General features: G+C 45.7%; 1 protein-coding gene across 1 annotated transcript in view; it reads left to right on the top strand.

Moving 5' to 3' along the window:
• LOC120033125 (fidgetin-like) overlaps positions 1 to 14,177 on the top strand; it is a 36,159-nt gene extending 21,982 nt beyond the window's left edge. The window contains exon 2 of the mRNA XM_038979390.1: positions 10,255 to 14,177. Coding sequence (XP_038835318.1) covers positions 10,263 to 12,443 — 2,181 coding nt within the window. The 5' untranslated portion in view covers positions 10,255 to 10,262 and the 3' untranslated portion in view covers positions 12,444 to 14,177. The remainder of the gene's footprint in view (positions 1 to 10,254) is intronic.
• Positions 14,178 to 15,520: the final 1,343 nt, after the last annotated feature.

The raw sequence follows: 15,520 nt of genomic DNA, 5'->3' as shown, positions 1-15,520 counted from the left end.
CATATCCAACCCTTACACACAAACACACAAACACCCATAAACACACACATAAGCACACACAGAACTCTCTCACACACACACACACACACACACACACACACACACACACACACACACACACACACACACACACACACACACACACACACACACACACACACACACACACACACACACACACACACACACACAGTCAACGCTGCTGTTCTATTATATACTATTGATCTCACTACCCACTTAATATTAGAAAATACAGTGTAAATCCAGTCCATTATTAATGTACAACTAGCTCTATTACATCTACTATTTTGGACTCTTCTCATTGTTATTATTAATCACTGGTTAATGTACTGCATTGTTATTATTGATCACTAGTTCATGTACTGCATTGTTATTATTGATCACTGGTTAATGTACTGCATTGTTATTATTAATCACTAGTTAATGTACTGCATTGTTATTATTAATCACTGGTTAATGTACTGCATTGTTATTATTAATCGCTGGTTAATGTACTGCATTGTTATTATTAATCACTGGTTAATGTACTGCATTGTTATTATTAATCACTAGTTAATGTACTGCATTGTTATTATTGATCACTAGTTAATGTACTGCATTGTTATTATTAATCACTAGTTAATGTACTGCATTGTTATTATTAATCACTGGTTAATGTACTGCATTGTTATTATTAATCAACATCAAGTATCAACTAACATCAAGGCGGTGACCCGTTCCTGTAGGTTCATGCTCTACAACATTCGCAGAGTACGACCCTGCCTCACGCAGGAAGCGGCGCAGGTCCTAATCCAGGCACTTGTCATCTCCCGTCTGGATTACTGCAACTCGCTGTTGGCTGGGCTCCCTGCCTGTGCCATTAAACCCCTACAACTCATCCAGAACGCCGCAGCCCGTCTGGTGTTCAACTTTCCCAAGTTCTCTCACGTCACCCCGCTCCTCCGCTCTCTCCACTGGCTTCCAGTTGAAGCTCGCATCCGCTACAAGACCATGGTGCTTGCCTACGGAGCTGTGAGGGGAACGGCACCTCCGTACCTTCAGGCTCTGATCAGGCCCTACACCCAAACAAGGGCACTGCGTTCATCCACCTCTGGCCTGCTCGCCTCCCTACCTCTGAGGAAGTACAGTTCCCGCTCAGCCCAGTCAAAACTGTTCGCTGCTCTGGCACCCCAATGGTGGAACAAACTCCCTCACGACGCCAGGTCAGCGGAGTCAATCACCACCTTCCGGAGACACCTGAAACCCCACCTCTTTAAGGAATACCTAGGATAGGATAAAGTAATCCTTCTAACCCCCCCCCCCCCCCCCTTAAAAGAGTTAGATGCACTATTGTAAAGTGGTTGTTCCACTGGATATCATAAGGTGAATGCACCAATTTGTAAGTCGCTCTGGATAAGAGCGTCTGCTAAATGACTTAAATGTATGTAAATGTAATCACTGGTTAATGTACTGCATTGTTATTATTAATCACTGGTTAATGTACTGCATTGTTATTATTAATCACTGGTTAATCTACTGTATTTTTATTATTGATCACTGGTTAATGTACTGCATTGTTATTATTAATCACTGGTTAATCTACTGTATTTTTATTATTGATCACTGGTTAATCTACTGCATTGTTATTATTAATCACTGGTTAATCTACTGCATTGTTGAGGGAGCTAGGACATAAGCATTTCGGTGCATCTTTTATACCTGCTGTAAATTGTGTTTGGAACAAATACATTTGATTTGATTTGACAACGAGATGTATGCATATGCTGATATTGTGTCTCATTTAGTACCTACGGACGGTGAATCCAATGGCCTGCTCTGTGATTTCGTTGCGTTTGTACGCGTCGTCGTGTGGATTATTCTCTGACTAGTACATTAGAATAATGAGCGGGGAAAGAGCCTTTCTCTTCTAGTGTCTCTTTGTGCTGCCGCGGTAAAAACCCTGTGAATAGTTCTTCTGGATTACCTATCAGTCTTCTCTCCCCAAGCACCCAATAGATGGTACTTCCAGAAATGAGTCACTTGAAAATGATCATCGTCCAACACCGTGTAAGGTAATGGATAACCATCACACTCCATTTCCCTGCCTCCTCACCCACACAAACGCAGCGCTCTTGAAATATGATGCATCTACTGTGCTTAGCGGGCACTTAATGTCTGAAAGCAACCTGTTTGCGTTGATTTACCGACCGCAACGGTAAAAAAAAAAGAGTGCGCCTCGCGACGTTCAGTGTCTCGCCTCTTGTTCACTCAATAATTATCTCATTTTATTTACGCAGACAGACAGCTTTAGACGAGGTGAGAGCCTTCCCCTCCATTATCTGTAGGTGGGCCTCTCTCGCTGCCGTTCTACTACACCCCCTCAGAGTCCACAGTCCCTTAATGACGTCCTCCACGTCGAGGACTTTTCCAAGTTTCGATTTCACGAGGAACACACAGTGCACATAGACATGTAGGCACGCACGTGTGCACACACACACACACACACACACACACACACACACACACACACACACACACACACACACACACACACACACACACACACACACACACACACACACACACACACACACACACACTCCACCTGTGTTAAAAAATAAATGTTGAACTGAATGACACAATGACTCTCCTCTGCCGGTCGTCCAATCAATGTGGTTTCTAAAAGGATTAGGGCCTTCAGTCTGAAATCTATTTTAATTACTTAACAAGCAGGTAAACAAAGTCGCGGTGGCACCGCCGGTATAGATCCAGGCTGGGGTGTATCAATACCACCTAGCCCTGTGTTAACCCCTGCAGATCCCCTAAAGAAAGGAGATCTTGGGCCCCTCCCAAATGGCACCTTATTACCTATAAAGTGCACTACGTTTGAACAGGGCCCGTATAGCACTGGTGAAAAGTAGTGTACTGTATAGGGAATAGGGTGCCATTTGGAACAAAGTCCTGGACTACGCCACCAGGAGGATCCCATCACCTCTAACAGGTTTAGAATATATGTAGATGAGGTCCCTCAGCAGTGGCTTACTGTTTTAAATGAGCCCTGTTTTTTCTACCGTCCTGAGAATGTCAGCACATTCTGGGGACGTATTAGGACATGTCCATGCTTGTTAAGATGAATCTGCAGGATTGCAGTTTGTGTGTGATGGTGTGTGTGGTATGTGTTGGAGATGAGGGAGGAGTAAGAGGGGGGGTCATTATGTTGGCTAACAGCGGTGAAAGGCATTGTCGGTGTTAACACTGGGTTAAAATGATCTGGTGTCTTGTCTCAGTGGGCTACAGGCCCGGTGTGTGTTTATGTATGTGTGTGCTGTGTCTTTGAGAATGCCATCGTGGGTATAACCGGGTGATTAGGCACGGTGCGCCAGTCACAGGAAATGGACTGTCTGAATGACGGGCCCGACTGCATTAAAGATGAATGGCGAGGCGCTAGGGCGTTAGCGTCCCCGTGTCGCCGCCGCGGCTTAGAGCTCACTCTGAATATCTCTCAATTTCCTCCCTGACTGACACGTGAAGCCATGCACAATTTCCTTGATCCGGAGCATTTGTTTAACTGCGCTCTCCGTTTAACCCAGAGCTCTGATAGTAGGTCTAGTGAAAGGCAATTTATCCAGTGTCAATTTATTATGCAGCTCGGGGGAAAGTGTCACTATATTTGCCTAGGTAGATTTGTTAGTGCTCAATGGAGTAATCAAAAGTGTCTGTATTGTCATGGGACATGGACTCTTCGCAACATTAGCTCACTTTTAAGGTCTGAAAACATCTGGCAAACCTTTACTGGAGAGTGAACTATCACTTTAACTATCCCTGAAAGCTGGCGGGTTATAGTTTCTAGAGCAAATCCATACGTGAGGGAGAATTAGTAGGGATGAGGGATCACCAAATTACTAGGAATATTTAAAGGGTATCTGTCGGATTTTCTAAAATGACCTGTCACTCAGAATTTCCTGAATTCCAGTTGGTGTTATATGTTTTTTAATATAAAATCTCATTTTCGTTGATGACAGCTTATCTTTTGTGTCTGTATTGAAAGTGGAAAGTCACTGCTCGCTGTCTGTGCTTCTAGTTGTTGTCATGGTAGGCCACCGAACAGCGGTTGGGCTTCAAAATACGTGCTTCAAAGACTGCAACGCTTGGTTGTTGTTTATCTTTACAGTTTCAGAAGAAATTGGGGGGGGGTTTGGTCTTTGCTTGGTCTGTGGGGGTTCGTAACTAATTTGTCAGGCTTTGGGTTCAAGCTATTTTATTTTAATTTTGTTTTATATATATTTCAGTTTTGGAAGGGATCTGTGGAGTGACAGATAATATTTTTGGGGATGAAATGATCTAATCCTCAGACATTGGAATTTAAACATTCACGTGAGGTGTTTCAGCTCCATCTTCTCAGACACAAAGTACCTCTTTAAATCCGCATTTACATACCAACAGAAGAGAAAGAAATACTTCAAATATAACTTCATTTGTTCTGTTGTCTTTGAGGTTGAACCCCGGACTCCCAAGTCCTTGCTTTCTCCTCTGTTTCTAGCTCTATAAACAGGCAGCTTGATTCTAAGTGGAGTTTTTTGCCTAACAATCTATTGTATACAGGTACCCACATTTCTGAACAGCACTATGAGTATTCGTGGGCCACCACACAATAGTTACCTTCATTAGAAGTACACAAGCGTTTAGGAATCCAGATGACAACATTGATGCAATGTTATAGCTGGGTCATACGCTAAGAGTCAAACTGTAACTTCTTAGCTTAGGGACCTGACATCAGTATTTGTAAGTGCAGAGGTGCAATCAATTAACCAAAACACTGAAGCAATTTTGATTGCAGTGTCTGACACTCATTCACGACTAATTACTTAATTAATTGCATTTTAGAGGGCTTAATCACATTATTTTACACGGCAGGTAGCGTGCCAATACGGCATCGCCACTGGCTTAGTAACAGTGTCAATGTGGCAGCCTCATTAACAAGGTGACACACACACGCACACGCACACACACACACAATATCTCGCTGAATTCGGGGTTAAATGATGCCCTCTGCTCTATTTCAGTAATTGCTGTGACCGTTTCCTCATGAAATTTAATTGGTCTCTTATTCTCATTTGATGAAGTTAGATCACTTGTCAATCAGTTGCTGCCACAAATTCAGTCTTTCACCACATTTAATTTCAAAACCCGCTGCTGAACGTGTTCTGAATATATTGCGGCATAACTTGTTTGGCGTGCATAATATGAGATGACTCGTCGGAAGAGAAGGATCTTTGGATGTGTGTTTGTTCACGTGTCTGTCTCTGTAAAGGCATAGATCTTAATTATGACAGAGCTGAAATAGGTAGTCGCTCACACACTCTCTGTGCAGAATCACACAGCTTCAAAGAGCTCATTAGTGCTTTCTGAAGACCTGTTTACTCCACACACACAGACACACACGCACGCATACACACACACACACCCCGTTCTAATATACAGCCGCGTTGATGCCAATGTCCAGAAGCAGAAATGAGTTTGATTTGATCTTCTATATGACGGACAGAAAGGACACAGACATGCCTTGATGCTCTCTGGACGTATCCAAATGTTGTTGGATGTTGTTGCAGATGAGTGAATTAATGCTCGGCCAGACTCACACACTCTCACTCTCTCTCAGAGAGCACACACACACACACGCACACACGCACACACACACACACACACACACACACACACACACACACACACACACACACACACACACACACACACACACACACACACACACACACACACACACACACAGTTCCTGATCAAAGTCTAGTTGCTCTTGACAATTTTGCTACACGGTCATTCATGGTGATCCATCCATATTCCATATTCCATAGAGATTTGTGTATTCCATGTTTTAACCATCACATAGACTACAATGTATGATTCAAGTGCCAGTCTTAGGGCCTGTTCCATGTGTTTGTGGAAGTGCATGAGGTTCAAAGCCTTGAGTTCAAACTCATATGCCCTCATCTGAATAACGGGAGAGTAATCAGTGTTACCTGATTTAAATAGTGCAAGTTATCATTTGGCCCTCATTTGCATAGTGGAGGTAATCACTCTGGATGCGTCTCAAATAGCACCCTATTCCCTATATTCTGCACCTCTGGACCAGGGCCCATAGGGCTATGGTCAAAGGTAGTGCACTATGTAGGGAATAGGATACCATTGAGACGCATGCTGTGGCTTTACATTAACCCCCTGATTGGAGAGATGAAGGCACTGATGGAGCCTGACACGTCTCTTAGAAGTGTTGGCTTTATTGATGATGGAATTATAAAGATTCCATGTTTTCTAAATGGATTTAAATAAGATAGGGGTGATTGAGGTTTTCTATGTTAATATTACGGTGATAAAAGGGAGGTTAGGGGGTTGTTTAAGTGGGCTGGAATTTGGAAGATTTGGAAGATGTGTTTTTGTTTTTTTACTGCGTAGAAGGTCGTGTGTGTGTGTATTTATTTGTGTGTGTGTGTGTATTTATTTGTGTGTATGTGTGTATTTATTTGTGTGTATGTGTGTGTGTGTGTGTGTGTGTGTGTGTGTGTGTGTGTGTGTGTGTGTGTGTGTGTGTGTGTGTGTGTGTGTGTGTGTGTGTGTGTGTGTGTGTGTGTGTGTGTGTGTGTGTGTGTGTGTGTGCTTGTATCCGTTGGCACTGCATATCCTCTCTCTCACCCTCCATTTCCCCTATAGCTTCTCTCTCTTCCTTTGTCCCTCTCCCCCTCTGTCATCCCCCTTCTCTTTCCCTCCTTCCCTCCTGTGTGTTTCTCTCCATTGACATGCTGGCAGCTGAACCGTGGTCCCCAGAGCAAGGCCCAGTACACAGTACTAGGAGTCAGACTGTGAATTCTCCAACACAGGCAGGGAGGAGGGAGGGAGGCATCTCTAGTTAATAATAACACTGTGAGGGGAGAGACTAGCTAGCACTCCAAGGAGAGAGAGAGAGAGAGAGAGAGAGAGAGAGAGAGAGAGAGAGAGAGAGAGAGAGAGAGAGAGAGAGAGAGAGAGAGAGAGAGAGAGAGAGAGAGAGAGAGAGAGAGAGAGAGAGAGAGAGAGAGAGAGAGAGAGAGAGAGAGATGTTGTTTGGGTAGACCAGGGTATTGTGAGAGAGATACAAGAAGATATACTGTTGTGTTGAAATATTGAAGAGAGATACTATATTTTTAAGAGAGTACAGAAGGGTCTTTTCCCACCCAAACTGTTACTACCATAACCTATGAACTACTTAATACTCTGCTATCTACAATTGAAATGATCATTCTTCCAATAAATTACATTTACCCCAAAAATTGAAATGCCATCGAAGTATTTTAGAACTTTGGACAAATATTGCAGCTATCGTATATTGGGGAAGTTGTGAGGTTTTTGAACCTCACAATTAGTGTAAAGGATGTGAGAATTACTGCAATAACCACCCACATAGCTATCGGGTGTAATGTCTTGCTGGGTACAAGATGTAACGTTCTCCATTAGCTAACCATGACAAATATTATTATGAACCGGAAAATCACAGAGTTGAGAAGAATATTTTCTGCTGATGTTTTTTTTAAATTTAAATGTATTTAAATCCGGATGCATTATGTTTAAGAATGTTCAAATGAGCTGCATTGGCAAATTAATACCTTTTTGTTTTTAACTCCCATCCTTACCTAAACTTCAACTTTTTTACATTTTGGCAATTAGTTCACTTCTGTGTCTAACCTCTAAGCCCAAAATATACGTTGAGTAAACATTCTAGTTGTATATTCAAATGCGTTTTACTGTGCAGAAATATAATTGTTTTACAAAACAAGAAAAGAATACAGATGCTATGTGAATAATTATCAATAGCAACAATTATTCCTATTATGCAGCAGTTATTTTTCAGAAACCACTGTCAATGAAACGTCACGTCATGAAACACACCCCACTGTTCCATTCTTTTAGCTGATTGCTGTTTATTGATCAATATGATCCAGGTTGAAGTATTTCCAAGCCCTTTCTCTCCGTCGAGTTTCATATAGTCATTACATAAAGGAGCGTGACATGCTCCCCGGCAAGACTCCCCTCGGCTAAAACCTTGTAAATGAACACAATTAGCAAATCGTCATCCTGCTAATTAGCTGCTGGTGTCTGGCGAGACGTCTGGGAGAGAGAATCAGAGAGGAGTCTGGGGGATTCCCCCCGCTCTATTACCAAACAAACACCATGCTACGCTGACACGCCGAACGTACTGGAGATGTGTGTTTGTGAATATGTGTGTTAGTGAATGTGTGTGTGTGTGTGTGTGTGTGTGTGTGTGTGTGTGTGTGTGTGTGTGTGTGTGTGTGTGTGTGTGTGTGTGTGTGTGTGTGTTCACGCCAGTTCCACTTAAAAAAAACAAAAGGAACGTCCGTGGTACGATAATTGTAAGGCATACAGTGCTTAAAGGGTCTCCAACAGTGGATTCATAAGACATGCTACTGAGACTGAAGAAAGGACAGAGGATGGTCATAAATGATCCTCATAATCCGCTGTGTGTTAAATCAAATCAAACAGAGTCCGATCTGAGAGGAGGCTCCTACGACGATGTGGGTCTGGCCTTTGATAGCACCATGCTTTGATAGTGAGATGACTGTGTGTGTGCGTGTGTTAGTATTTGCAGATAGTCTTCGGGGATTATATAAAATAGTGGCTCTTGAGCCTCAGAGGCAACAAAGGGAGCTAGGTGACTGAAGTGTGTGTGAGATGGAGCGAACGAGCCAGAGGAGGGGGGGAGAGAGAAAAAGGCATGAGGACAAAGATGGGAGGGGGTAATGAGAGAGGGTGGACAGGGAAAAGGTGCGAGAGAGAAAGGGAAAGAGAAAGGTAGGAGAAAATGGAGATGGAAAGGCAGAGAGAGAGAGAGAGGTGACGGGGTGGAGGTGCAGTCCGGCACTGTGCGGTGTATGGCGGAGGCCTCATACACAGGGTGTTGTAATTCATAGCCAGCTGTGGCTCTGGTGTGTGTGTGTGTGTGTATTGATGAAAGCAGCAGAACACTGCCGGCGGGGGGAGATTGCTTTGCTGCACTAGGCGAGGTGCGTTCTGAAACCATCTCCGGCCGCCTGAGATGAGAGAGGGATTATGGAGTGACCTGCCATGTTTGTGTCATATTGTTCTGTGCAGGGTGCATTATTTTGTCCTAACCTGGTAGCGGCCAGCCCAGTCCCAAGGCAGAGAGGCGGTGTCCTTCGTGTGATCTGTCAGTACTCGTGTCATATTTACCATCCGTGTTCCTAGAAACAAAAGAAATGCGAGAGGCCGAAAATAATCAGACGACTTAAATGTCAAGAATGTTCGTTAGTTAGTCATTTTCAAGAATGTAATATTTTACGTTTATTTAAAGATGCACTTTGCAGAAATCGCTCTGCCATTTCCTGGCTGCAAAAATTATAATAGCTTGCCTAATTTCAGTTTATGTGACAAAACAAGCAAGTATAGTATAGAGAATCATTGTACCATCTAAACCGCTGTGTAATATATTTTCCATAACCAAAATATTGTATTTTTAGCTGTTTGAAGCTGGTGAACAAAACCGAAAGTAAAAGACGCAAAAACGAATCTTAAGAACAGAAAGCATGAAAATAGCGCACATAGAACAGATCTACCGCTTCTTAGACTTGCTTTCAATGAGAATGACAGATCTATAAAATACATTTCTATGTGAATTTGGTCGGGTCGCCCAAAATGTTACATATTGCCGCTTTAAGCCAATCACTAAATGAAACTGATGGTCAAAAATAAAATATACAATTATTATTCACAGTAATTATTATTCAATATACAGTAGCACGTAATGTAAAATTTCATTAAACTAGAACACATTTTGCTCAGTAGTACATTAGTCATCATGGATGTTAATTATTGATCATGATGTGTGAATCATGTCATAAATGACCCACTGTATTACCTCATAAATGACCCACTGTATAACCTCCGAGCTCTGATTCATATACATATTCATGAGTTGTATTCTCGATTTTATATTGAAGAAATGGCAGCGGTGAATCTCCATGATTAAGCAGAATACAGTGCGTACTATCATAAGCATGACAGTGTTTGATCACTCCCAATAAACTGTCATCACATCACAGCCATTAAAATCTATCCGTTGACAGCATAATGAAGACCAATTGACAGAGAGCCTAAGTGAAGAGATGCTGAATTTTGAGTGGCTGTACCAACCTAACTGTCCTGTCTGTCTCTATGTTCTTGCCGTTGCAGGCCTAAAGATGCAGTGGACCCCAGAGCACGCGCAGTGGGCGGAGCAGCACTTTGACATCACCTCCACCACGCGCTCGCCGGCCCACAAGGCCGAGGCTTACCGGGGTCACCTGCAGCGCGGCGGCAGCACATACCAGTACGCCTGGGCCAACGACGACATCTCTGCGCTTACCGCCTCCAACCTGCTCAAGAAGTACGCTGAGAAGTACTCTGGCATCCTGGAGATGCCCAGTGAGAGGGCCCTGCTGAACTCCTACGCCGAGGCCGGGATGAACAGCAGGAAGGGGGAGGGTGAGGCCTGGCAGGAGGGGGTCTACTGCGTCCCCGAGGGGATGTCCATGAGGAAAGGAGGGGTGGCGGCGGAGGTGGCTGGTATGTGCAGCTCTCCGTCCCCGGGCCTGGCCTCCAGCGGCCTGACAGAGCCTGGTTACTCCAGCAGCAGCTGTGGTAGTCACACCGCCACGGCCCTCCACTCCTCTGCAGGCTCCTCTCAGGAATACGGCCCCAGCTACAGTGGCTCCTACCTGGGCTACAGCTCCCAGGTCACCACCTCCCCACTGCACAGCTCCGGTCTCTTGCAGCCCCCTCCTCCGCCCCCACATCCCTCCCTGGTCCCGACCTACAATGGGGGATCCTCCAACCTCTCGGGCTACAATTACCCCCATGCCGGGTACCCCTCCCAGAGCGCTGTGGGGCCAGGCTACAGCCCCGGGGGAGCCCCCCCTCCATCCTCCTACCTACCGTCAGGGATCGCCGCTCCCACCCCCCTGCCCCCCTCCTCCACGCTCCCCGGGTACCCCTACCAGTCGCACAACATCGGCCCCATCGCGCCCACGCCTCTGAATGGCAGCTCGTCCAACTCTCTGAAGAGAAAAGCCTTCTATATGACAGGGCAAGGAGAGATGGACTCCACTTATGGAAATTTTGTCTATGGCCAGGCGCGCAGCTCCGCAGAGAGCCCCATGTACAGGGTACCGGACAGCAGCATCTCAAATGCGGGCGGAGGGAACAGTTTTGACAGGAACGCTGACAAGTCATCTTTGCCATTTAATCCCCACAAGCAGCCCATGGCCTCTGAGCAGTCTGCAGGCGGAGCACTCACCCCTCCGTCCTATGCCTCCACCCTGGGTGGCTCGCGCTCGGCCGACTCCCTGGGCAGCTTCACCTCTCCCTCCCTGAGCGACCAAGGGGACGAGCACCGCGTGCACCTCTCCCACCTCTCCCTGACGGGGGCGACCTCATCCTCCCGGCCCGCTGAGGAGCAGCTGAAGAGCAGTGACCCCCACCTCCTGGACATGGTGACCTCTGAGATCCTGCAGCAGGGACCCCCGGTGGACTGGAGTGACATTGCAGGCCTGGAGCTGGCCAAGGCCACTCTGAAGGAGGAGGTTCTCTGGCCCATGCTACGTCCGGACATGTTCAGCGGCCTAGGTTCGGCCCCGAGGTGCATTCTACTGTTTGGCCCCAGAGGGACGGGCCGGACGTTGCTGGGCCGCTGCATGGCCAGCCAGCTGGGGGCGCCCTTCCTGCAGCTCAGATGCTCCACCTTGGCCACCAAGTGGTTGGCAGAGGGTGACAAGATCCTGCAGGCCTCCTTCCTGGTGGCGCGCTGCCGCCAGCCCTCAGTGCTGTTCATCAGCGACGTGGACATGCTGCTGTCGGCCCAGCTCAACAACGAGAGCCCCGTTCACCGGCTCAAGGCCGAGCTCCTGGCCCAGCTTGATGCGCTGCTCCTTGGGCCGGCCGATGACTCCAACAACCACGTCCTGGTGGTCTGCTCCACCAGCAAGCCTCAGGACATGGACGAGGGGCTGCGACGGTACTTTGGCCGGCGGGTCCTGGTGCCGCTGCCAGATGGTTCGTCCCGCCACCGAATGCTGAGCCAGCTGCTGTCCCAGTCCCAGCGCAAGTACTGCCTCAGTGAGGAGGAGCTGGTGCTGCTGGTCCAGCGCACCGAGGGCTTCTCCGGCCTGGACGTGGCAAGGCTTTGCCAGGAGGCCCTGGTGGGCATGCTGCACACCTCCTCCCAAGGCCTGGACCTCTCGGTGAGCATCATGCCCACAGGCCAGATACGACCCCTCATCTACCAGGACTTTGACAGTGTTTTTTGCAAATTCCAGCCCAGTATATCGCAGAAAGAGATCGACACGTACACCGAGTGGAACAAAATGTTTGGGTGCGGTCAGTGAACCTCGGGGGGGAAAGTCCTCAAGAAAGAGGAGTTGGGAATTCTTTGACCTGGCTGTGGTGCTAACCAGAGAGGAAGGCACACAAGAGGGGCGACGTAACCCCCCCACACGTGAGACCTGACACCAGAGGTGGAGAAACATCAAGAGACTTGGTTGGAGTGATACCTGATGGTTTTGCAGGTAACGAGCAGAGATTTCATTAGGATGCTTGACACTGCTAAAGCCAGGCATTGTTTACACATTTTGAAGAGGTCAACTTGAGACAGAGGAGGACCCTGTGTGTATATATACCTTTGTTGTTGTCCCCTAAAATGTAGTTGGCTAACCAAGTGCCTGTAGTGGTGCTTTCTAAATTGTAATTTCTTTTTTTTATGTATAATGATTTCGTTTGCCTCACAATCTACATTAATGGCATGTGCTGATATTAAGAGCTTTAAACTTCAACAGCGAGATTAAAATTAGAGTGGCGGTTGCCAATGGAGATGGTCAATCTTTTTCTCCTGCCATTTCACCAAGTATCAACAGTATTCCTCAGGGGGTGACAGTAATCTGGACCCCCGATCCATACACTTCATCTCTTTTGATCCTCTGTCTGCAAAAAAACTCAGGAAAGTGTTTGTGAATTGTACAGTACCTCAACGACATCACCACTACGATCCTCTGAGAGTATTAAGACCAAGATTTTAGTAATTTATATAATATCTAGAGAAACAGTTTTAGGTTTACCTCAAACCTTCTAGGCGAGACGGTCGAGGAGATGAAAATGAATGTAACCAGATTTAGTTCTGGAATGACGGGACAAATAAGTCAATATGGAGGTGATTAAGTGAAGAATTTGGTGATGAGTTCAGTGTCCATTTTAAGGTTTTTCGAAAATGCGATGCCCTAGTGTGTTTTTCTGATCCTGCCTTGTGTATTGATTGAATCAAGAGCGTTGTTCACCTGGTGTTTTAACGGGGCACTGATGACCACGTATAGTGGGTTATATTGTTGTCAACAACCCACAACTCTTTAGATGGAACGGTGGACTTCGGTTGCTATTGCGTTATCACAGGAAGCCATAGAACTACTGTACTTGACGATGAAGCAGAAACCAAATGAAAGAAAGCGAACGGTGCCGTGACACAGTTGTGTGATTCCGTATTTCCCAGAATAAATGCAACATCAGGATCACACATACTTTCTGTTCCACTTCAGTTGGTTTCAACTCACCTAGGAGGCAGCAGAGCAGTCGGGGACAGCCTCAGATCCAAAATGGCTAGTTGCTAATGACTGCTCTATGTCAGCCAGTTGAGTCAGTTTGAATGAGAAAAGGCTGCCATCTTTATTCATCAAGGTTCAGCACCAGGGGCTCAATTCCAAACCGGTTTTCAGTTCCTTACCAGAGGTCCTCATTGGCTTATCAGATCTGACATGCTTGGATTGTTCACAGCAGTATGGCTGTAGAGCCACCTAGACCTCTGGAATGCTCTGGGGATTTTCGGTCATATTGCAAACACCTATCCAGTTGTGTCATATCTGCAAGGAGACTCAACAAGGGCTTGCGGGTAAGAGCTAGAAATTGTTTAAGATATTTGGCCAATCGCATCCTCATTGTTTAGTATGTGCACACATTACCCCAAGAACATGGTCAGGGTGAATATACTACTAATTTGACACTCGTCATGGCTCTTAAAGGCCCAGTACAGTCAAAAACGTGATTTTTCTGTGTTTTCTATATATTTCCACACTATGAGGTTGGAATAATACTGGGAAATTGTGAAAATTATGATAATGTAATTTTAGTGTAAGAGCTGTTTGAAAAGACTACCTGAAATTTCTGCCTGTTTTGGTGGGATGGAGTTTTGGCCATTCATGGTGATATCACCATGCGGTAAATTAGTTATTAGACCAATAAGAAAGAGAGTTCCAAACCTCTCTGCCAATAACAGCACATGTTCTGTTTTCCCCTCCACACTCAGACCACTCCCAGATGTCCTATCAAAATTCTTGCTTGAGAAATTGCCCTTTGCTGAGAGCTACAGTGGGGCAAAAAAGTATTTAGTCAGCCACCAATTGTGCAAGTTCTCCCACTGAGAGAGGACTGTAATTTTCATCATAGGTACACTTCAACTATGACAGACAAAATGAGAAAAAAAAATCAGAAAATCACATTGTAGGATTTTTTATGAATTTATTTGCAAATTATGGTGGAAAATAAGTATTTGGTCACCTACAAACAAGCAAGATTTCTGACTCTCACAGACCTGTAACTTCTTCTTTAAGAGGCTCCTCTGTCCTCCACTCGTTACCTGTATTAATGGCACCTGTTTGAACTTGTTATCAGTATAAAAGACACCTGTCCACAACCTCAAACAGTCACACTCCAAACTCCACTATGGCCAAGACCAACGAGCTGTCAAAGGACACCAGAAACAAAATTGTAGACCTGCACCAGGCTGGGAAGACTGAATCTGCAATAGGTAAGCAGCTTGGTTTGAATAAATCAACTGTGGGAGCAATTATTAGGAAATGGAAGACATACAAGACCACTGATAATCTCCCTCGATCTGGGGCTCCACACAAGATCTCACCCCGTGGGGTCAAAATGATCACAAGAACGGTGAGCAAAAATCCCAGAACCACACGGGGGGACCTAGTGAATGACCTGCAGAGAGCTGGGACCAAAGTAACAAAGCCTACCATCAGTAACACACTACGCCGCCAGGGACTCAAATCCTGCAGTGCCAGACGTGTCCCCCTGCTTAAGCCAGTACATGTCCAGGCCCGTCTGAAGTTTGCTAGAGAGCATTTGGATGATCCAGAAGAAGATTGGGAGAATGTCATATGGTCAGATGAAACCAAAATAGAACTTTTTGGTAAAAACTCAACTCGTCGTGTTTGGAGGACAAAGAATGCTGAGTTGCATCCAAAGAACACCATACCTACTGTGAAGCATGGGGGTGGAAACATCATGCTTTGGGGCTGTTTTTCTGCAAAGGGACCAGGACGACTGATCCGTGTAAAGGACAGAATGAATGGGGCCATGTATCGTGAGATTTTGAGTGAAAACCTCCTTCCATCAGCAAGGGCATTGA

Source organism: Salvelinus namaycush, chromosome 40 (genome assembly GCF_016432855.1).
Source record: "Salvelinus namaycush isolate Seneca chromosome 40, SaNama_1.0, whole genome shotgun sequence".
Lineage (NCBI taxonomy): Eukaryota > Metazoa > Chordata > Actinopteri > Salmoniformes > Salmonidae > Salvelinus > Salvelinus namaycush.
The sequence above is the reverse complement of the archived record's forward strand: the minus strand, read 5'-3'. Positions and strand labels throughout refer to the sequence as shown.